At 35.2% G+C, this 24,788-nt stretch overlaps 3 protein-coding genes and 1 long non-coding RNA gene across 9 annotated transcripts in view; all 4 read right to left on the minus strand.

The window, feature by feature from the left end:
- LOC123015177 (disco-interacting protein 2) overlaps window positions 1-17,740 on the minus strand; it is a 77,927-nt gene extending 60,187 nt beyond the window's left edge. For 3 of the 5 annotated variants that reach the window (XM_044414769.1, XM_044414767.1, XM_044414771.1), the window contains exon 1: window positions 17,476-17,738. In XM_044414769.1, the coding sequence (XP_044270704.1) occupies window positions 17,476-17,560 (85 nt within the window). In that variant the 5' untranslated portion in view covers window positions 17,561-17,738. Of the gene's footprint in view, window positions 1-17,475 lie in introns of all 5 variants that reach the window. The other 2 variants (XM_044414765.1, XM_044414770.1) reach the window with 2 other exon arrangements.
- On the minus strand, window positions 16,763-17,455 carry LOC123015179. Its single transcript, XR_006413368.1, has 2 exons — window positions 17,309-17,455; window positions 16,763-17,265 (listed from the first exon to the last, which is right to left on the minus strand). It is a non-coding gene; the product is annotated as an uncharacterized LOC123015179 (long non-coding RNA).
- A 372-nt stretch (window positions 17,741-18,112) lies between the features above and the next one.
- On the minus strand, window positions 18,113-19,671 carry LOC123014093 (DNA repair protein RAD50-like). Its single transcript, XM_044412976.1, has 4 exons — window positions 19,518-19,671; window positions 18,765-19,460; window positions 18,432-18,712; window positions 18,113-18,381 (listed from the first exon to the last, which is right to left on the minus strand). Exons 1-4 carry the CDS (start codon window positions 19,564-19,566, stop codon window positions 18,145-18,147), a joined length of 1,263 nt encoding a protein of 420 aa, XP_044268911.1. The 5' UTR covers window positions 19,567-19,671; the 3' UTR covers window positions 18,113-18,144.
- A 6-nt stretch (window positions 19,672-19,677) lies between these two features.
- LOC123014092 (laminin subunit gamma-1) overlaps window positions 19,678-24,788 on the minus strand; it is a 28,890-nt gene continuing 23,779 nt past the window's right edge. For both annotated transcript variants that reach the window (XM_044412974.1, XM_044412975.1), the window contains 5 exons: window positions 23,079-23,923; window positions 21,998-23,028; window positions 20,697-21,946; window positions 20,279-20,649; window positions 19,678-20,232 (listed from right to left, as the gene is read on the minus strand). In XM_044412974.1, the coding sequence (XP_044268909.1) occupies window positions 19,891-20,232; window positions 20,279-20,649; window positions 20,697-21,946; window positions 21,998-23,028; window positions 23,079-23,923 (3,839 nt within the window). In that variant the 3' untranslated portion in view covers window positions 19,678-19,890. The remainder of the gene's footprint in view (window positions 20,233-20,278; window positions 20,650-20,696; window positions 21,947-21,997; window positions 23,029-23,078; window positions 23,924-24,788) is intronic.

The following is a 24,788-nucleotide window of genomic DNA, read 5'->3' on the forward strand; positions in this document are numbered from 1 at the left end:
GAACAATTTCTAAAGCAAAAGGTGTAGGTATAGACATTATGTCAACAATGTTTTCAACATTTAAACAATTCAACGGTTTATTATCGAATCCATATCATATCAGAAGTACTGTAAAAAATAGTAGTTGACAGAAACTACAAAAAGCAAAGATCAGCACCAAAGATTCGTGTGATATTCCTTCAATTTGTCAGAAGTCAAATGATATCTTTAGAAAAAAGCGTCCTTGCTAAAGCGAATAATTTTACGACTTGATGCGTGGCTTCGTCCTTCTTTCTTTCTGAAGCGTTTGCTTCCTGTAAATCAAATCAAAAGAGGTGTAAAAATCACAGTGCCGTATCTTGGATCATAAAGAGAAATATATGTGTGCAACAAATCAGAGTAGATAATAACCTTCCAACCGAGATACATGTGGTGTCATGCAGCAGGACTCCTGATGAAATAGGTGTGGTAGTCTTGATCCACTTAAAGACCTTGTTGAAAATTTTGTGACAGCTGTCTCGAATAACTACTAAAACTCGTAACGGGCATTGTAATTTAAAATTGTGTTTTTGCTAACAAACGCAATTTAATTTCAACTTCATTAAGAGAATAAATTTCAGGCGAAGACAGTGCGCGGAAAAGATCCCCCAAAACAACGCGGAATAAATTAAGCCCCTCACCCTTTTCAGTACGATTATAAAAATGTTAAAGCGACGTCAAGACGCCACCGGCGATGAATTCTTTACGAAAAGACTGCCGACTCGTCGGGCCCCTCAAGAAGCTGTTTGTGTATGCATGTATATGATTTGCATGGTTGCCAACATGTCGCAAAACTTTATTAATGTTGTCAAGAGATGCGCAAATATAGGCGCTCTTTGTGCCCGTCTAGACGAGAAAACGTGAGTGTTGGAGGCGATCCGACTTTATAAAATGTATGAAATAATGTTGAGTTGTCGTTTTGGAGAAGAAGACAAGACTGGGCGCAGTAACATGGAAATTACTGATTTATTATCTAGACATGCGTTGCTGCATGCTGGTACCTATCATTAAATCCCTTCTTTTACGTGGCGAGCCTGTATGTGCGTGATAATCTTGTTTTTATTATTTACACCCTTATCATTATTATAATGATATTATTCATGGTGGATTTTATGGTCGACACCATCCCATATCAATACAAAACCAACGCTTTAAACGAACGAACCTCTTGAAAATTTTTCTTTCTCCCTATTACTGCATTACTTCTCATGCATCACTGGCGATGCTAAGTAAGATTGAAATTTAAATCGATGCGGTTCTTCTTAACCACTCTTTAAGTCTACATGTGGTTTTTCCACTCGCAGAATGCAAAGCACATTTCTTTCGATTATATCATTACCAGTCAGCGTGTGAGCATTAACCTCAGATGCAAAACAGAATGAATTACGGTTTCTTAAGCAGAGATTTTAATGATAGGTCACAAGGAACCCTTCAAAACTTCTTTTAGCCACCATAATTTATAATCAAATGTGTCCAGTAGCTAGTAGTATGATTCCAGACAACAATTTCATCAATCCTTGTATGGCTCGGACATATTTGGAATCACATACATGAACGCGATCGTAGTCAATTTAGCCGTTTTCACTGTGAACGAGCACAAGGTAATAAATTATTTCATTTAATGGACATTGTGCAATCCACATAGCCATTGTGTTGAGAAAGTGTCGTATAAAGATAACAACAAGCAATAGTAAGATAAAGAAAGCACCCGCCCAGCCTTAGTCCAATAAGCGTATTGAAAATATAATTTCGGCCCCTTTTTTTATAACTTTCGAGAACAACATGCACAGTGGTGCAATAAAAGTTTGCTCCGATTATCAATGTGCAGTGAAATATGTTGATAAAATCTTGCTTTCCCTACTGTAGAGAAATTCACTGACAATAGGCTTATTAAAGTAGTATTAAATTTCGTACAAAAAACTAGAACACGAATTTTTCGTGTGATGCACCAGATGTCTAGTGTGGCAATGAAGACCAAACTCGTCTCAAAATCGTTGTTTGGGCGAGGAAGAGGCGGTTTTACTGCCGCAATTAACGACCTCCGAACAAATCAGATTCCAAAACGACACTGATTCATTCCTCTCAGAATCGAATACATTAAACGAACACAATCCGCAGGACCGTCGACAATCATTAGTTAATGTACAAGAGAGTTTATGGACAGATCCCGTCAAGTCAACTCGATAAATAATCCGGCTTTATTGCAGCAATCTGCTCTACGTTTACCGGATTTAATGCTGTAGTCAAGCTGAGATAACGTTTCAATTTTTAATCGTACACTCTACACGTTGGCACCAGCTGCTCCCGTTCGGATAGGTATAGGGAAGAGGGTCAATTGGTAAACGTAAGCTGACGACGGAGGGAATTTGCAGGCGACATGCACCGGATGGCCCACGGCAAATTAATTCGGCAAATAGACTCAGTCAGGTGATCCAGATCTTCTCCCGGCTTTCGGTCAACCATGCTGGTACAGAGGTGATGGGCCGAATTGATAAGAAGGGTCCAAGAGGGATCAGCGGAATTGATAATAATCCGAGAAATAGGATCAATAAAGTAACATTCACCTGTTCAAAGCACATTTTAATCAGAAATACAAACAAAACAAATCGATATAAAAAAATCAACTGCAATTAAATACATAGCTCAAAAGCAGAACACGCAAGAAAGAATGTCCAAACCTTGTTTTAAAACATCGTAAATAAAAACCGCATCGAAAAGAAAGAAACAAGCACCTTAGTAGTGTCTTTCTCTCAGTTTTTGTCATTTTTTATTGAAAAACATTCAATAATTGGCATTTAATAAAATTAAATTTAATATTTTCCCATACAACAAAACAAGAAATAGGTAAACAATTTTGTTGCAGGCACAATGTTTAAACACTTTTCCAATGAATAACACAGTAAAATATGGTATTATCTGAAATAATATCAGCAGTATCGACTATTCATTCAATCAGAAGTGGGAGTAAATTATTATATCCACTGATTACTTGAAATAATTGAAATTCGTAATAACTACCCTGACTAATAAAAAAATCACGTTCCCCTGAGCCAATCGGAAAAGAACCACCTCGCCGATGTCATTATAATGAAACATAGTAGATGTTCCATCCAGCACTAACGAATATTCATCATTCAACAAAGATCTTTGTTTCATTGAGTGAAAATAACTCAAATTTAAAACCCGGTAAATGTAAGTGTATTCAAACTCGTCGTACCTGACAATATTAGATTGTAACAAACATTTTTGCTCCAATTGGAATTTGCAAAAAAAAGTTTGGCGAAAATTAGCGCGCGCTTTCTAGACTGACGTCTCGTCGCTTTTCCGAAGCAAATTTAATAATGTCGTCTTAAACGTCTAAACAGACATTATTAATCGCAAATAATTGGGTCAGTTAACCACATCACAAGATATATTTTGACGTAATTAAATATTTAATAACGTTCTTTTGAGCTGTGCTGATGGACCATTTGTCATGAGAGGATTTAATAATTGCTAATAAACAGATATTTACTACGTGCCCTTAATGAGCTCAAAACCTAAGCGTTTTAATACCAGTTTATAACGATAAAGTCCTGCATTATGCCGTACCATGAAAGGTACATATGATAACGTCGTAAAAGCGCTTACGATGCGTAAATAAAATCCAGTGGGTAAAGTTTTCACGAGGTCATCCCGCGATACAAGACTGCTATGCTGTTTTTCTCACTTATCGCCACTTTCCAGAAGTGAAATATTTTAATTGTTAGAAAACTACCTATTCGCGTTTGCGTTTTTACGGTCGTCGACGAAGTTTCCTTGTATACGCAATCGACGAATAATAAAGAAAATTAACGCTTTATAACCGTAACAAATCTATTAAATTTATTTATAAAAGGTGTTTTGTCGCATTACATTTCACCAAATATTGCGAGTGATTTCGTGTTGTGTTGCTATTATCGACTTCCGTTGTCACTTATTGCAAAAATATGCAAATAACAAAATGTGCAAAGAAATACATCTAATGTTATAATTTCGCAAAGCTATTGTAATAGATGAGATAAAAGTACTGTTTAAAATATTCGCTACGAATTGTGAAGAATTTATATCTATTATTAAGGCAGAATTTTTCCACATAATACAGAATGTAAAACATTTTTGTTTATTTTTATAAGCGAAAAACACAAAGTGTAATGTGCGACCATAAAAATCTTGCAAAACATGTAAGAACCCATACAAAATAATGTAGGATAGTAAGTTGGTCTTTGATATTTATTTTTAATTAACACATTTGTTACTAACAAAAAATATTACACTTATAAGTGTGTGATTTAACTTTTTTATATCTGTATTGTTCATTTTTAATTTATTGGTTAGAATTCAATTTTATGGTTTTAAAATTATGTAATTTCAAAATTTTAAATTTCATGCTACAATCGGTTCTCGTATTTTATACCTTAATATCTGCATAGTAATTTTATATTTCGATTTAATTTTTCATAAAAATACAAATCTCTTCAGCTGTTTATTTAGAACTTAATTTTTACAATCTCTACAAACATTACAATTGTTTGCGAAGCTTACTCCACAAAACTTGTTTTATTATAACTTTTGACCTGCTCAACCTATTCTAGAGAAAGTTTACTCAACTAAAGCTTTGTTAAGACTTACCTTGACATTTAACCTTGTTTTGTTGCAACAACCAAGATGTAACAAACCATTTAAATTTTTAAATCGTTTTTTAAATTTTTTTAACTGGGTGTTTATCTAAAAAAACTTTTCGTCATAATTTGCTCAATTTTAACTTAAATAGGTTCACTAATACAAGTGTGCTACTAATAACATGTAAAAAATAGAAAATTTCTATTTCTTACAAGTAGGCGATTTTAATTAAACTAATAAATATACGTGAAGCCAATTTACTTGAAAAACATATTTATGAGAAACGAAAGTTATTGCTTAGTCGCTAATTATGCCAGGAAATCAGTTCAATATCAAAATATCCTGGGAAAAAAATTGTCCGCAATTAAACGGCACTTTTCCACTCAGCTTTTACTTCAATTTTAAACCAGACTTCAGTAACTCTTTTACAATAAAAACAAATAAGCGGTTTTCTCGTCCTCAGAGCTAATCTAATTGTGCCTGTTTCCTTCCACACGTTTAATTTTACAGTACTTTTATCCTGGAAGGTTAATGAAGCCATTGTGTACACAGGTAATGCACAATTTTCTCGATTCAATTTTGCCCTAAAGTTCCACCAGGTAAAAAGAGAATTTTATCAACAGGAAAGTGTGTCAAATTATTTAGACTATTCCAAACCGATGCCAATTCCAGGTGGCATTTTTTTTACGATAATATGCGTAAACAATTACTACACATCCGACGCCAGCATAAAAACAAGGCTTTCGCAACGTCGCCGTCGATAATCATAAAATCTTCTCCTTGTCCCATAATCTATTAACCGACATAAATAATTGTTTATCCATCGGTCGGGGATTTAGCAAAATGGGTTTAACTGGTAATCCAGTAATTTCGTTGTTTAATTGGAATCACATCAAAACAGGATAACGCATTAGAGGTTTCCCTTCGGTTCTTCGGAAGATTAAGATTACGAAGATCTGATACATTAGTGAAAAGGGTGCTATCTTGACAATCCCGAGAGACGAAAGCTCTCTTAGGCCACTTTTGTTGTCGATAGACGTTTCTTATCGTTGGGCGCGAAACGCATTGTCAAGGCGTAGCCCGGATGGAGAAAGAGGGAAAAATATGAAAATTGTTTGCATTATAAAACGTGTTAATTGTTATGCATATTACCCCAAGACAGACGTAGGTTGGTGAAAAGGCGCCAACGATTTACAGACTATTGCTAGAACTGGGAGTGGAACTTTGATAAAAATTAACTTGCTAATTGAGTAGTTGTCGAAATTAAGGTTGAAGAATGACCGAAGAACTTTAATGGCTCCAACTAACAGACAATGAACCTCACTGGATCGGCGAGTTTTATAAAAAAAAAAAGCCAGCAACTTACCCGTATTATGATGAAACTCTCAACTTGCTTGCACAATATGGAACTAGAGTTTTCGTACTTTGTATGCCCTCACCTTAATCTTCTTTTAATAGTCTGCTTCACTTACCAACTTCGGAATCTACAGACACCATTTACCAGTCTTTTTACTCTTATAAAATTTATTTAATTTTTTTTCTTCAATTCTTACTCTGCATAAGTGATAATGTTTGTCTAACTAACAGACATACATCTCACATTTTCTTGTTTTTTACTATAGTTTTAAGTGTATTTTTAGTCTCCTCAAAGTTAATTAGGATTTTCTTCTGGTGTCTAGTTAAAAAAAAAACTTTCATAAAATAGCAAAACGAGGAATTCTTATTCGTAAAAGAATATAGCTGTTTACGCAGTTAAAAAATGTGTAACGAAAAATAAATAAAAACAACACTATTATAATAAGTTTACATACAATTCTAGCTTTGTTAATGAGTTAATTAATTCTTCTATAAAATCATTTTAGTATGTAGGTGTCAAGTTCCAAAAATCATCCCAGGTAATCACTAGGATTTTACTTTTCATAATATGTTTCACAAATTCGCAAAAAATATGAATGTAGATAACAAAACCTAATCTCATTTTTTCTAATTATAAAAACCACTCTGGAAAATCTAAATGCGGAAGCTTTCTAAATGAGGAAAATGTGACCTACATAAATCACAAAAATATAAAATGTCCGCCTCGTTAGAATTTCACCATATACACCAAATCACATAACTAACGAATTAATTAATCAGCTCTAATTAATTATTCAATAATTTTTAAATAGGCAGTAGCGGTACTCATGACCTAGATCAGTCAATCAAATTTCACTTTTTCCTTCAAACACTCAATAGGCTTATTATTGTCTTAGGTCACACGATATGACGAAAGCAAAAACCACTTTTGGTGCTTTCACATTTGGTATTTTCCTATTTTCTTTTGGATGCCTCCCGATTGTAGTATTTTTTTCCCCAATATTGGCCTTACATCGAGTCACATTTCCCAATTCAATACTCAATTTAGTAAAGTTCAAGGTTACATTTTTTACATAAATTCAGATTTATTTGACAATAAACTGCTTTCAGACTATTCACACCACCGTTTCGTTCTATTTTAAAACGCCATAAAAAATTTCCTGCAAACTTTGTCCTCCACAATTCACTCCTACATTTTATTTATGAGAATTTTCTTCCAATTCTGATTTGAGATTTCAGGAAAATTATGTAAAATAGCCAGCTTTGAAAAATGGTGTCAACTGAATGCTAAACACAAACTGTTGCGTAACAAGAAAGGACGATTCTTAATGCGAACGCAACTAATTTGCACATAATCACTTTTTATAACAATAATTGATCGTTAACATTAATAAGGAACTGTTGTAAATACAAAATGAATTCATTTCGAGCCAGGTAGGTCGCATTTAGCAATTTCTATCAACAAGAGATGAATTAATAACGTAATTAGACTCAGTCTATTGAAAATAATGTCGCAAGAAACATTCTGCTCATCAAAAGCATAAAAGAATTCGTGATAGTATGAACCCCACCCTCCATTGCACAACTTTATCGAAAAAACCCTCCCCACAATAAATATGGATTTGTGAAACACAAATATAATCCCAAAATACAAACAGTGACTAAAAATGGAAACCACTATCATCTGTTCGTTGCAGAAGTAATAAAAACGTAAAATTAATAGGATTTTCAGGCTGCAAAAAGCTTCACACATCGTAATACATGAAACCGTCATCGCATTCCATTAATCTCCAATATTTTGGACTGGAACAAAACGAAAAAGGCGCCGTTTTGGGTCGTGTAATGAACGACGCTCCTAAATGAACTGTGATAAACTCAATTCCGAGTTAATTGAGGAAGTAAAAATGGAAATGAAGAACGTAAAAAGCGACGCTGTACCAAGAACAAAAAATATGCAAAAAGTCAACAGCATTTTGCCGGATACATCTCTTATTTGGGTTTAAATATATTACATTTTAGCTGAAAATAAGATAGTTGCATCTCTTCGTGATGATTTTCAGTGATAAGAAACGCCTGAAGTTTCATGTCTGCTCTTGATGGTAATAAAATTTAACAAGATTCGAAAGTTGTGCACTGCCAAAATCCACACAAGTCTTGTTTACCTGTATGAAATTTAATTAATTGTCACGGTTGTTAAATATGGAATGGAAGAGGTAGATTAGGGTTTTAGCCCGACACTTCGTTAGAAGTAACGTTTCAATTACGGGAATTATTAGTACGACTGGGTAAACAATCTCTTTCGATGGCACTGAAAAAATTTAATTGAATCCAGTTAAAGGCAGAACCAGAAAACAGAATTTCATTCTGGAGTCGGAACGGCAGGGAATATTTTATTCCACATTGAATTCATCGACTTCCTATAGCCCTAATATGTCAACGTCGACCCTCAATTGTTGTTTACGAATGTTTTTATTTCCATGATGGCCCATTTACAACATGCTGATGGACCATAACTCCACTTTATTTAGAAAAAATTGAAAAATCGTTTTTATTCAGTAAAATTTAAAGATAGTCATATTAATTATTTTTAATGAAGAAGAGTACACGGAGTAATCAAAAAATAAATTTCCTTTTATTGAGACTTAAAAATAAAACTAGTGTCATCCTAAAATTACAGAAATTATTTGGTCGGAAAGACATAAACATCCCTACAGCTAAGTTAATCTGAATAGCAAATACATCTAAACAACACAGCACTTAGTTCCACAAACAGAAATCAATACCCAGCCACCATATAATTTACATAAAACCTGTTCGTTTCTACATATCCATTTTTCAAATCATTGCAACAAAAAACACGTTCGTGAGATGGTCTCTAATGATACTGCACCATCGAGTTATCATTGCCGTTGTAATTTTTTTACAATGTCTTTGTTTGTTTTTATCAGATCGCAGGTTGAAACCTGAGATTGTCGTCTGTTCGCATACAAAACGTTGACCACGATTTACGATCTCCAGTTATAAAAAAATAAATCCGACCAAGTTCACAACGTGACACCTGAACCGCTTTAAAAAAATAATCCTGAGTAAATTTGAACTGCTCTAAAGATTATAAAACGAAATGAGAGACTGCTAACCGTGGCGCCCTCTATACAACATCGCTCAAATTTACTCAACCAATAAAGCTGAAATTTGTTTCATTGCCACTCGCGCGCTACCCGTCCCTAGGTGGCGCTGAGATATAGCAAGATTTCTATTAGTAGCAGGAAAATCGTCACCCATATGCACCTGCAAGTTTGTACAAACGAGATATAAAAAACCGCTTCCCACATTTTTAAGTTCTCGCATTGATTCAAGGCAAAATCGGATTATTTTTATCTTATAGAATTGGAGGATACTCCTCTCAATCACCAGATTTGTTCCAGTGTACACGATCATTAAATTCTATTTATGTCTCTTAACACTCTTTAAGTAGGTTTATTTTCCAGCATCGTTTTAAAGGTTCGTTACACGGACCCACATAAAATTTTCCTAATTATGTTATGTACACAAACAAGCTGCAATAAGTCAAGTAATAAGCACCCTCACGAGTGGAGAGGTACGTATGTGAGCACAGGTCGTAAGTGAACCGTGTTATTTCCTGCTGGTTTCGTCGTTAACTGCTTCCACATACAAGTTGTTAGTAGTAAACGAAGCGATTCTTATTTTAACAGTTACAAATTTAGACGACCACTTGGATATTTTCACCAATTTGTATTGTCCGCAGGCAAAACTCATTAAAAATAAAACTAAGCTCACCGCGAAGAGTAAATTTAAAATTAATTTGGACCAACGGTATACACCCACCCTTAAAACAATGCCTCATTATCATACCCCACTCTTAGTAAAATTGATACGTTTGAATTGCTGAGGATCGTTAAGGCCTTGCCTTCATCTTTTAATGGAGGTCAATTGGTTGAAGAAATGTAAAATTTTCGTCATTAGGACAGGACGAAACCAGCATAGTTTACATTTCTATTAGCAAAAATTGAAATATATCTTATGCAATGTTTTAACTGACAATAAAAATATTAATTGCACTTCTGTTAATTAAGATTCTCAATTCCAGTTTATACATTAATTATGCTGGTGTTAGTAGAGTCATATTCCAGTGACAAAGTTCTCTTGTTGCAAATTACTGAATTTAATTTGCACCTCATATCAAGTGTACTTAAATTGTGGCCTGAAATTAATTAAATGCCGATATCGGGTTAACGCTAGCGTGACTTTTACTTAAAGTTAACGAAGTTGTCCAGCTGTCCAGTTGGAACAAAAGTTTCTGCTTCAATTACCACATTTGTACCAGTTTCTGGTCATTAGCTACATTTGCAGATTTACCGAGAAAGTAAAATGCTGACAAGATAATTCTAAGTAAAAATAGTTGACATTTTTCTGTTAGTTTTATCACCTTTTAACCGTTTTCCGACAATATAGAACGGAAGACAAGTGATTTAAATTTGACTTTGGTGCATAGACACCAAATCACGGAAATTACTAATTGTTATGCAAAACAGAAGATTATGACGCGACAACTACCGTTTTACTTTTCGAACTTTGATGGTATTCGAAAACGAGGTGCACCTAACAGGGAGAATTTAATTTATAACTAAATGTCTCGGTAGCCGAATTAAACAAAAATGTCTCTACTAATACTAGACTACAACACCTGTGAATAACTTTGCCCTAAAATCCAACCATTTAATAAAAAATAACGACGATTCAATGTAACAATGTATCACTTTTTTAATTTACAATGGAAAAAACTAATTTCCGGCCGACATGCAATGAAGAAAAGTTCGCGGGACCACCTGCTTGCTAATAGCTTCATTAAAACAGCACTTTGGCTTGAAACCATTTTATTTAGTTTTATCAAACGAATCTGTAAAATTTCGAAAGTTTAATTTGTCACTAAGATAATAAATATTCCATGAAAATCAAGTACAAATAATATAACGAAAAAAATTGGGTAAACCATTGACTTTATCTATTTTGCTAAATCTATTGATAATAATTAGAGTGACACACTAATAGTTTCTACAGTCAGACACAATAAATTTTTGCACATTTTATTATGTTTACCTAAACAAATTTCAGTTTACAACTCCATACAAACAACACATTAGCCCAACCCTCGTCAACTATTCGAGAGTCACAAAACGGATAAACGTATTCCTTTTCTTAAAAATCGAAAGGAAAACAAATCAGTGGTGCTGGAAGAAACGTCGAATTTGCCGTTTTCTGAATAAAATCTTGTCCAAATCGTGACACGACTAGGTAATAATCTCACCTCTGCAAAATTAATTCAGGTAGGTATAAATAAAACTCTCAAGGTGAGATTTATCAACGTCAATTGGGCGTAACGTAGGTTATTTCATCCGTTCCTGAATAATCCAATGATCGATTGAGTAATTAAGAAATTATGAAGCACCTAGATCGATAAACTGCTCTAAAACTATTCAAGAAATTTAGCAAAGTATCCCCTAGTAGTCTGTACCCCCTCCAGGTCCAAACTAATTATCGCGGCCTCTCCTTCGTCTTGTTAACTTACATGTTTGAGGTCTCCTCGAAACACAAACATGACAGGGATTGTGATTGCAAAAAGGGTTCTTTTCATATCCCCTAGAGAAAAATCCCGTTTCAAACTCTGGCCACAACAAACTAGCCGAAGGTTATCATTAATTAAATGACAAAGTTCACAAACGAGAAAAGCCTATGCTATCAATGTATAATAATAGATTAAACCGGAAAATATTAAACAAGAGATCAACGGTGTTGTTTGTTGTTGACACGCAAACCACGACTATTGATCACTTTCAGGTATCTTCGGATGAATACCATCGGTGAACAGGCAAAAAATTCTTTACTGTTGAATCATCATCACATCAGAAAATTATTCTTGTAATAGTGTTATTTGGCTGCAGACGAGTAAAAGATAATCGATATTTGGCTCCATTAATGAAGTGCAACCCAATTTCCTAATTTAGTCGCAACTTCGCTCGTTCAGAAACTAACTTTTTACGTCTGATAGAATTTTATGTTGCAGGTAAGTAACCGCAAAAACCACCTTCTTGCAGAAAATCAATAAATCCCCGTATAACATAATAAAATTGCGTAGCAAATACAAATTTAACTCGACTCTCTTTTATTCCCAATTTTAAAGTATCTGCATACGAAAGTCGTGGAAACGTAAAATGTGGAGTATTTGTTTCTGAAACGAATATCCTCGAGAATCATTGAATTTGTGGGTGCATTATAACTGCAATGCTTTCAGCGTAATGACGTTCTTTATTACAGCATCATTTTGTTCCTTTAGTACTAAGTAGAACAGAACGGTATTATGAATTTTGACAAGCAAGAATATTAAGAACAGCAACAAAAGCTTTTCATATTCTTCTATTCGGAAAAAATACAGCTCGAAAAGAAAATGTCTGTCAATGCACATTGTTGAACCAAACACGAAATAATCGAAACTGTAGATCCATTAGACTTTGTTATCTTTCTTTACAATAAAATGTTTTCCCAGATGGTCACTTTGTCATTAAATTCACACACAAAATAAAGCACTTTTATTTCAACCCCAAATTGACACCGATTACTCCACAAAAGTAGCACAAACTAATTTCAAATGTTGTATTGTGCTCAAAATTATTTCTTTCATAGCGACACTCAAAAAATCAAATCGAAAGTGCAAACTGAGTTCAAATAAATATTTATATGCAATTTAAAACATTTGTATTCGACTACAAAGACCAATTCACTTTATTATCAACAAGATAAGCTGCAACCGCGTATTACAAAGAAACACTGGGAATATTTTGTTCCTTGCTGATTATAGACCACAAAAGATTATGTTAAAATCACTAAACATTTTCGATAATAAAATAATATTAAGGCTTTTAAATGTATCCGTTTTAGCCTACATTTTTAACGAAGATATGAATAAAGATCGTTTATTATTACATCATAGTTATCCTTCTGTGAGGCAACTGTTTATATTTTGATAACAAATTTTTGTCGGAAGAACAAATAAACAGAAACGATTTTTTAATTTTTATTATTTTCTTTTATCAATCACATGTTTTTATTGTAGAGATAAGTAAATTATATTAAAATTTAAAATAAAACAGTTATTTTTTATGCAGGGAATAAACAACAATTTTAATGCTGAGAATATAGCTAATGCCTGAGGCGACCGAAGTTTTATTCAGTTCATACAATAACAATTTTAAGAGTGAAAATCGATACCAAGAGTTTGTTTAAAAACACCTCAAATGATTCATTTCTACATTACATTAACAGTTTTTAAGAGTAAAAATCTGTATTTCATTTATTTTATTCCCGAGGGAATAATATAACAGAAGAGGAAATAAGCGTCCTTTTATTCCCTGTTGGGAGGAAATAAATAACTCCAAAACTTGTAATCCATTTCAAAACTATAGGACAAAATGACCTGTTATTAAATCATTCTATCTGTTCCCCACTTTGCGACATGCAATCCGAAAAGTATTTCAGATTAGATCTAAATTGTGCAGTGTTGTATTGCACGTCATAATACGTATATCTCTAGTAACAGTCCAAAATTACTCATTTGCTGGGATTATCCTGAAATTCAGATATTTACTATTTCTAACATAACATCAATAAATACATCCTATTTTCAGAATTTGTATTTTTAGCTTATAATAATTCCATTTTGAAAAACTTTAATCTCTCAGCAGTAAAGTGAACAAGAAGCAATCTAATAACCTTTATAAAGATTAAATTGAAAACTGGACCCATTAAAAGATCTAAATCTAAAAGTATCTGCAAGTGACAAAGAAACAAAATGTCATCAAAACACAGATGTCTTTTCCTGGAAAACATATCTGCCAACATGACCCAACTTTCAACTATTATAATTTTATCGTTATCTTAAACAAAGTGTTCTAATGTTTAATTTAGATTACTCTGATATGATAACAGACTTTCTCTTGAAAATCCCGCGATTGCTTATACACCACACACCAAAATCAATGTTAATATGATTCAGAATGTTTGATCGTCCACAAATAACTCATTTTAAAATCCCACATTTCATTTTCCTTGTTAAATTCGTCATGACATCCTACACGGCTACGACTTGAAGAAAAAGATTTTCCTCGGCACTCATCGCTCAAAAGACGTTTTCTTGACATAACAGACTGGCCAAATAAATAATAATTGTTTATTTTGCAAACAAAGCAAATACGTATTCGCTTCAAACTGACCTAGTTTTTACCCATTATTCAATCGAGTTTATTTACAGTGTGAAATGTATTCAAATAAACTTGATATTTTTTAGATTCGTAGAAATTTAATTGATTAATAGATAAACTTAATCATCATTTTGGAGAACACTAAGTCGCGTAACGATTATTGATTATACTCTAATGAGTTTTAATCGCATTGAAGAGGAGACGAACCTTAAAACCAATATTAATCATCCGGGAAATTGCAAGAGTGGAAGGCGCGGACGGGAAGAAACCAAAGGAATTTGTAATCACTTTACCGATTTTAAATATTGATCGTTCTAAATCTACAAGAATTACAATCCCCTCAATTGCAAAAATATCAATTTATTTGTTCAAGCCACGTGTGATCACTGATGATCAATCAGCTCTGATTTCCACACACAATCTGTTGATGTACATACTTTCAACCAACAACCAGCATGCAACAGAAAAATTACTACTTTTATACAGTATGTTTTATCACAAAATATCATCCAATACTCGACATCTGCAAGAAATGCAGACAATAAAAGCTTCTGCTAGTCATAGTAACTTTCTTTGCGATATAATTGACCATGGCAACACAATTAAAAGCACGTATTGAACACGTCATGTTGCAGAATATTCTAACTATTATTCTCTGCTCTTTTATAATGGATTACTTTTAACCACTAAACGGTGGCAAAAGATATAAGTATTTTCTTTAGAAGAGAAAGGCAATGGTTATGCCCTCAAGCACCGATATTGCGATAGAAAGTTTGCCAAACCATTGTTTAAATCAGCATCAACAAACTCAAAATTGTTCTCTGTAGTATAATTTTGATTATTACTTATATTATAATCTTTTATTACCATTTTTCTAAATTTACTTTCAGTGTAATATTTATTTTAAGCGTCAAGTAAACATTTATTTTAGCAAAGTTAATTTTTTGTAACTTCCGTTTTTTTAGAATAACACTAATCAAAACAAATTAAAAACAACTTAGAACAAAAACTAAAAAAACACTTTCAAAAGATGATTTTCATAAATTGGCACAGATCATTTCACCAATTTGGAGTAAAAATATCAATTAAAATAATTAGTTTTTATGCACAAAAAAGATAATTTTGGGCACAAAACAAATTATCAGGCGTTACATGCGTCAGTATAGTCGCGCTTTCGGGTGAATTGCGCACATCGATTTGGAATCAAATTGTAAATCAAGTTATTACTACTCAAACGTCGAATTGACTAGTGTATGGGCATCACTTCCAAGACCGATTTTCACTAAATGTTTGGGCAGGTCAACCTATTTAATTGGTGACCGATAAAAGCAACAGAAAAAAACAACCATTATTTCACTTGCTTTTTTTTTAACTACAAAACTTGATGAGCAACTTCCAGTGAGTCAGCTGGTATTCCACCATTTCTTCCGCGTGTAGGTTTCCAAAGTCCCCAAGTCAATGACGCACCATAAAAATGTTCATACCAGAAAAAAGCTACTTTAAATATTCATTTCTGTCGTAAAATTACAAATTCTATAAAAAATTGCAGTCATTAGAAATTCTTGTTCTTGGCAAGTCAAGATCATGTCACTTCCTTTTAAATCGCTTCGACTTTTTACACATTATCTTCTACACGAAAAGACCAAATGAAGCATCTCAACTCGTCTCTTCAACTGATATTTATGTACATGCAATAAATCATAATAAAGTAAATCTTAAACTCGTCGTTAGAATCGCGACTTGCATTTTAAATGCATTACGTGACGAGCTAAAGTGGCACTGACAATAATAATTGGCATTGTCCGGTACAAGTGAATTTCTTAAAGTTCAAACTCGATCCTTGGATTCGACTTGTAAACGATAACGATTTTCACGCCAATAAACTCTTCAACTGTGACTCATAATAGGCCCAATTATGTACGAAGCGATGGTTTTATGAGAACAACGAAACTACTGAAAATTATTGTCACGTGTGAGCGTCATTGTTCGACGAAATTTAAAATTCAAATTTTTCACTTTTTATCAAAACCTGACCCAACCTAACTCGGTAACATCCACTTCCTGTTTTCGACAAAATAAATCGTTTATACGAAAGGAAGTGTTAAACCATCATGATCTACTGATAACACATCATACAATAATTAGGTTCACTGCACTCAAGACTGAGACGTAAATTGAAGATTTTAATTTGTAGCAGTTATCACATTTATTAGCATCATTATTCTAACTCTACAAGTTTTTACAACAAGGAGCAAAAACGTTTCCTTTCACTGCACGACTAATTATTTCCAAAGGATTCACGACTCAGTTCTCAGTTTCCTCCAAATTATACAAACAATCTCTCAAACAATAAGATCGATTTTATTGGGTTGGAAGTGCCCTCAGGAAACGATCTATAGACGATAAAGAAATTGGAACAGACGACAGGCAACCTTCCTGAAATCTACAACAAAGGCTCGAAATTGAAAACAATAAGAGAAAAAAGATTTTATTGCACAGACCACCAATACGATACAACCTTGAAAATAATGACTCACGTGTAATTTATGCAATTTATAGAAATTTTACAAACTACGTCGTCTAAAACAATTTAATTGGACACGAATCTGGATAAAATGACTGTCCCCTAGAGACTCACTAGCCTTAGAAATAAATAAAAAAACTAAAACGCCAACATTTGCAAAAAATCCTTCTTAGTGCTGTAGATGTATCAATATACTAATGTTTGTATTCATTTCGGTGACGATGACTCACGCTAAAAAACAGGTAGTCAATTAAACAATTCACAATACTCGTAATTTTAAAGAATTGCTCATTGGAATTACATAACTGGAAAACAAGTGCTTGGATAAGTGAGTGCGATACACCATAGGAATTGAGAAAAATCCAGGTGTGGCCCTTGTAATAATTTATACAAAAGACATGGCAGCTCGTAATACCTTTTTGTGAATCAAAATCACCAAAATATGGTAAGAATCTAAAAAATGTACATACTTTCAGTTAAAAAATCTATGTCAAACCTGATTCTCCAGCAGTGACCAGTCAATGATTCGTAAACAAAGTGTACCACACAAAGTGGCACAGCCCCATTCGTATACATTTACCATGAATTTTTCACATTTTAAACAGAAAATACATTTATTGATTGAGATGTGAGAATCTTTGAGCTAAGGCCCAAAAGGCTTACCTTCTGATAATTCTAAATCTAGTTCGGCTAGTTTTTCCCTCACATCCTCCGGTAGTTTGGAAACGTCCACGTTTAGGTCCCCCATGACTTAAAAAAACTAACTTTTCACATGTAAACAATACATAAAACACTCTTTCGTTACACCGCACTTGCCATTGCTTCACCGTACTTCAACCATTTTAGAAATTTTGATAGATTGCCGGGTCGGTATTAGAGAGCTCTGTACGGTTGTCAAAGTGACAAGCTGCAACGTTGGCTACACTGTATCTGTATTTGTCTTAAAAACCAAACACTACCTTTTTTTCTTTTATTTTAAGTGATATTACCCACATTATATTAAGCGCAATATTAAACACTAAAAAATATTATTAATTTAGCTATACACAATACAGGTTCATTGCACAGTATCTTAGCTACTGCCCGCTAGGTGGCTGAAATTGTCACGTTGACACAACCAAATAGCGGGTAACTGTAAATGATTGTTGTTATTTTGATTCTCGTTGACCTCAATTTAAAATCTTAATTTGGCAATATTGACTCTTAAATTCAAGCGAAAGGATTAGGAATAATTCATTATTGGAATATTGTCAATAATTTTTTTGTCATAAACAATAAAAATAAATGTAGAATTAATTTGTGAAACTCAATTAAACTTTATTATACATATAATTATGTGGGGAGCCCCGAAGTTATATTACAAGAAGTGTTTTTGATTTGCTCTGAAACATCTGCAAGACCGTCTAACTCAGACTCAAGCTTATGTAGTTTTTCATGGGATTCAATAGCGTCCTGGAAATATTTGATTTCTTTTTTAATTTTTTTTATCTCTTCTTCACTTGGCACAACATCTAGCACCGCCATGTATTCTTTTAGGAGCAACTTTTTTTCTCTAATATCCGCTAAATACTGTTCAATTTGCAACAAATAATGATACAAAAATGTGGCTTTCTACTCACTTTTTTTATGTCATCCTTTAATATAATTTTTTTCTCCTCTTCAGTAAAATCAATACCGTCGAATGTCTTTTCCAAGTCCGCGAGCTCAGCACTTATATCGCGAAGTAATTTCTCCGATTCTTTATCAACTGTGGGTTGAAAATTGTCTGATTTTATAAAAGTTTTTTCATATTTATTCAATTCTATGTTCATTTGATTGACATTATTTTGTATTTCTGAAATACTTTTTGCTACTGCATCTGCATTATTAATCAACTTTTGATTGAACTTCTCACTTGAATCTAAAAAAAAAATAATAAAATTAAATTAAACAAATCCGTTACACATAAATACCTCTTAAAAGCTCTTTCAGGGTGTTCGTATTATTTTTCAAATATGCAATAATATGTTGCAGTTTTTCTTCAGAGTCATTTATGTAATTTTCAACCAGATTTATCGGAAGTTTAATCGCATCAAAATCTTTTTTCACTTTTTCGATTTCTTTGATTACATCGTCTACTCTTTCATTTACAATCTGGGTTCTATTTACTTCATTATCGTACATTTTGGCAACATCATTGTAATTTCTCACAAGTCCATTTAAAATACTCTTCAATTCTTCATATTTGTTTCGGCCTTGTTGACACAGTTTAGATACATTTTTCCCGATTCGAACCGAATCTTCAATATTGTTTTTATATATGTTGGCTTCTTTCAAAATTTCATTAATGGAATTATTATAATTTGAAAAATTGGATAATTTTTGTAAAATTTCATCTACCAAGTTCTGATCTTTTATTATGTTTAGTTCAGTGTCATCTAATTTTTTAAAGACACTATCTTGTTTTACTTCAATTTTTCTCGTGTCTTTTTCTATTTTCTGTAATTCATTGATATCTTTTTCGAAGTTATTAAGATCATAAATTTTAGAAACGTTAACCGAGAAAGATGTCGAATTAAAGAGATCGATTAGCTGAATTAATTCGTTGAAGCTAGAGTTTACATTTTGATAACACTTTCGTTGATCGAATTTACTGTTGCTTGTAGCATCTAAAATAGGTATTTATTTGGTTTAGCTGGTTTAAAAAAGATTGGCCAATTACTTACCAGTGTAACAAAAGTAGAAACAATAAAAAATCCATAAAATTATGCTCATGTTATTTGGAAACGATTGGCATGGTATATTATAAAATAGAACGCTGTTTGTACAAGATTTGTAATCTACTGATAAGAGTAGTGTACCAGTCTCGACGAAAGACAAATGAAATAAAATTGAAATTTTATTGTTCCAAATTATACACAATATTTACAACAGACAATTGAGTATACTAAACACTTTTAGAACACAAAATATGGCAGTAATAAAACTACATAATAAAAATATTCTTAGTATAAAATTGTGATAGAATCTTTGGTATTAAAACTATGAAAAAATATAGTATATAACTTAAAACCTAAAAGAATAAGTATCTGAACAAAGTTAAGGTTCAAGTTCGACTCGCTTGAAACACCCTTCGGGAAGAGCTTTCGCAATTTGCTCAACGTTTTCAACTTCCCTTTGCAATTGATCAATTTGCGTCTTGTAAAAATTAATCAAATCGTTCTGTCCTTTTTGTTTTTCTCGCAACTCATTCAATTTCTCATCCAGTTTAGCTTCGTTAACTTTTTCTTCAGCCTCCTTTAACTCCTTCTCCAAAACATCCAACTCATCGTCGTCAATTTGTGGTAAATTCCCTAATTCGGCCAAAATACTTTGCACATTCTTCGTCAAGTCACTCACTTTCTTCGACACTTCTTCCGTCTCCTTACCAGCCCGACCGACCTGAAACGACAAATTCAAAACCAAGAATCACCAGCATCTTACTCACTTTTTCTTTGGCTTGGTTGATCAATGTATCATTCGACCTTGTTTCCTGGATGAGCGTTCTTAAGGCCGATTGGGTCGCCTCCACTCGATCTGCCATCAAATCCGCTTCTTCATTTAATCCAGAGGCATTCTGGAACAGCAAATCAGCGTCGTTTTTGATACTTTCAGCGTTGGCTGAGGCGTTTTTGGCAAGTTCGTCGGCTTGGAGTGCTCTCTTCAGGGCTGCGTCAGCGTTGCCTTTAGCCTCCCGAAGCGTCAATTCCGCATCTGTAGCTTTGTCGAAAGCATCGTCAATCACCTCTTGGATACTATCAACTTCTTTTAAAGCTTCCTCAGACGCGGCTCTACTGTCCTGCACCTGTTTATCAAAATCTAAAAACAAATTTTACCCAAAAATTCATACAATGACAACAATTTACGTGTCAAAATCTTGTACGTCTCTTTAGTCGAATTCAAAATGTTGTTACCCATCTTAACCGCCGCTTCTGCGTGACTTTTATACAAATATATTTCCTGTAACAAGTCGGCAGTATCGTCTTGTTGGATATTAGCTCGGTCTAGTTGTTCGCGCCCTCTGTACAACTGTTCGTCTATCTCCACAAGAAGTTTATTACTCTCAGAAACAATGTTATTAGTGTCATTTCGTAATTGCAGAGCCTCTTGTTTGACTTTCTTCGCTTTTTCCTTAAGTTTCGTAATGTCAATTTCAGGGATGATCAAATTAGTGACTTCGTTTAACAAAGCTAAAGCGTCTTTCTTGGTTTCTCTCGCCCTGTCACTGACTTCTTGCGTCCATTCTTTGGTTTTGTTAAGCTTGATTTCAGTGTTTACAAGTTCTGACCGTATTTGTCTTTCAGTCTCACTAACATTGTTTTGTTGTCTGATGGCATTTTTAGCAATTTCGTAAGCTTCATTTGATTTGTTTTTAGCTTCGTTGGCTTTTTGGGTTAAAGCATCCGCGTCTGCGTCAAGTTGGTCGGCGATTTCTCGAGCTTCGTGGGCAATTTGGGTCATCCGATCGGATTGTTGACCGACGATTTGGGCCCGCTTCCAGGCACTGTCTAGAGCTTTTCTTCCCCGAACGTCCAAATCTTCAAACGCGTCGTTCAATTTATCTTCAGTTTCTGCCAACAGATTGTCAGTGTTTTCAATGTTATGCTCAGCGGCGGTTGCTTTTTCATTGGCCAAGTAGACATTCTCGTCGATAGCGGAAAGCGTCCGCGAAATTTCCTTCTCTCGATTTCTTATATCGCGGACTTGTTGGATGATACTATTCTCCCCAGTCGCTTTTTTCACTTTTTCGTGGAAAGCATCAATGTTAGTTTGGAGTTTATCCAATTCTGAAGGAAATTCATCATCATCTATAACAGTAGGCCGTCTTTCAACTTCATCAAGGATATCATTAAGTTTTGCGAGCTTCTCTTGGTGTTCTTTTGACGCGTCTTGGACTAAGTTGTAACACTCGGGGCAATCGATACAGCCTCTTTGCCGGTCATATTTATTTTCCTTGCATCGGTCACATCTACGGCCTTCGACATTGTCCAAACATGGGCATTGCCCAGAGGGGTCACATTGATGGTCCCTTGAACCGATTTTGTCACATTCGCATTCTTTGCACCCTTCAGAAGAGAAGCCGTATTTGAAAGGTTCACAGTGGTCACATCGAAGACTGTAAAAAAATGTAAAAACCTATATTCCTGATATTTTTAATTTGTCTCACCCGTTAATTCCCGGTCGACAGAAACACTGTCCAGTGTATACATTACAAGTTTGGTTGTAGGAACCAATAGGATCACAGTTACAGGAATGGCACCCTTCCCCACTCCTCAAGTTGAAATACCCATCCTCACACTGATCACAATTCCTTCCAATGACGTGAGGTTTGCAGTGGCACGACCCCGTGATGCGGTCGCACTCAATTGACCCTCCATTCGATTCGGTTCCTGCTGGGTTACACTCACAGGGTTGACAGTCCCCTTTTGGTAACGCCAAGGCATTTCCGTAGTACCCCGGCAAACACACTTCACACTTAGGCCCCCCTGTATTATGTATACACTTCAAACACTCGCCAGTGGTCGTATTACAATTCCCGATCCCGTTTGGATCAATATTTAGGTTACAATCACACTGCGTACAAGGCTGTTTCGGCCCAAATCTCCCCGTGGGGTCCCCAAAATATCCATCTGAACACGAGTCGCACTTATGACCCGTATGACCCACCGGACATTCCGTACACATGATTATATCTTCATCCACTTGAATGCAAGCGCCACCATCGGGACACCCACACGGCTTACAGTCTTCGGGAGTACCTCCGAGGGCATTACCGTAGTACCCCCTTGCGCAAAACTCGCAATTATCCCCGGCTGTGTTATGCTCACAAATGCATCGCCCGGTCTCGGAGTCGCAAATTTGCGCATGTTGGTTGCAGTCGCAGAGGATGCAAGGCATGAATCTGCCTCCAAGTGAAGGGAAGTGGCGGTAGCCCGGTTTGCACGACTCGCAGAAGTAGCCCACGTAGCCGGTGGGACAGACGCATTGTTCGACCCAAAGGGCCGGAGGGCCGGCTACTTTTTGAGCCGCTGTTTCGAGCTTCACATCGGTGAGGAAGCCGACACCTTGAGGGGCGTAGGTGGCGCGGATTTTGATAGCGGTGATGTTGTCCAAGAGAGACATGAAGGCGCGGGCTGAAAGGCGGGGTTGCCAGCCGTAATTGGGGTGCTCATGAAGCCGGAAACTGTATTTTTGCTTCTGTAGACAAAGTGTTAAACCGTTAAATCTTATACCAAAGAAATCTTTACCGTGTTTGTTGGAATCTTGTTTTGTTGGGCAAAAATGGTGTTGGTGACGGACGCTCCACCTCCTTCTAAGATAATATCAGTGGCGGTGGGTATAGGCCGATCGTAGTCACCAATCCAAAAACTGAACTGTAAGAGTTGGTTATAGGAAAACCTTCTTTCGCCCAGAAACCGCTCATTTGCCAAAAAGTAGACAGTTTCGTCGCCTCGTGCCTCAGCTTTAATACTGTGTGCTAAAGGAACGTGTTCGATTTCAACATCTCTGCCATACTCGTCTTCAGCTTGCCACCGTTCGGAGCTTCTTGAAAAAACTGAGTCGATTAAGTGTTTGGCGTAATTTCTCGCCGAGTAACATTCGGAAGAATGGCCGTAACAGAAGCACGGAGTGCACCCAAATTCGTTTTCTTTGTCTAGATTGAAAAAGCCGGGTTTGCATTCTCTACATCTTCTCCCTTCGACGTTTTCCTTGCAGTAGCAAACTCCAGTGTAAGGATCGCAATTTGGTTCGTTGTTTACAGAGCCGGCTTCCGAACATCCGCAACTTTTGCATCCGGTGGCGCTAAACTCGTAATGGTTGACAGCACACCTATCACACTTATCTCCGGTGACTCCAGATTTGCATTGGCATTTCCCCTCGGAGTTGCACTGGAGGCTCCTGGAGCCTTTTTCATTGCATTCACACGCGATACAATAGCCATCCTCACGCATGTAGTAATTTTCTCGGCAGCGTTCGCAGTTGGGACCGTCTCGGTTAGCTGTGCAGTCCAAGCAGTGGCCTCCGTGTCCGGTCAATCGGTACAATTCTTCGTCGTAGTAGCATCTATTAGAAAACCCGTTGCAATTGCATTCTGCAAATAAATAAGATCATGTTTTAATCGATTAGCGGAAAGGTCTACTATCGAAATGAAGATCTACCGGAATAATGGAGCAATTTAAGATAATACGTCTAGGTTAATAAATGGGCGTTCTTGGGCCTTATGTTTATGACGAAGTTTGAGACAGGTACACGCTCTGTGTCTTGGCGGAATTGAAACATTATTGCGTGGGCCACACAGCCGTGGGAGCGGCTCCAGACGTGATGGGCCATCCTGGGTCCGCCCAACGCATCCAATAAGTGCTTAACCCATTTACCACATTAATAATCTACAAGATATAAAAACAAAGTTTTGCTTTAACCGTGATTTATTAAAGTCGTTGCACCAAAATGGGACATCGACGGTTGCTGTATCAGACCATGCTAATTATACAAATGTATACATAAATATATCTGTGTATTAGATCCACTAACAGGTCATCATGCTGAGAGAGATCAGGACCGCTCGAGTAAAAAGTGTCGTGCTGGGATCATTTATTACAAATGTCTAGAACTATCTCAAGACGAAAGCTAGTATCGTAGAAATGATAGGAAAACCGTGTCTACAAATATCGAGCATGTGTAGATTCATCGCGATTATCAGTAGCGATATAAAGTATAGAGTTAAAACAATAGAGTAGTTCGTGCAGAAGCAAAGACAAAAGCTCAAAGTAGACCAGACAAACCTCACTAATTCGTCCTAACTTTTGAATTTTAAAAGATAAGTGTTTACAACCTAAAAAAAGTCGATTAACATAATTTCTGTTAAAAAACCCCAAAGTTTATTTTGAAAAGAAAATGTTAAAACTTCGTACTAGTGCTTCTGTTATTCTCATTGTGTGGGGAAGTTTCTTGAATTT

This window comes from Tribolium madens, unplaced genomic scaffold (assembly GCF_015345945.1).
Source record: "Tribolium madens isolate multiple individuals breed KSU strain unplaced genomic scaffold, Tmad_KSU_1.1 Scaffold_97;HRSCAF=244;Tcas5.2_LG3a, whole genome shotgun sequence".
NCBI classification, from domain to species: Eukaryota; Metazoa; Arthropoda; class Insecta; order Coleoptera; family Tenebrionidae; genus Tribolium; species Tribolium madens.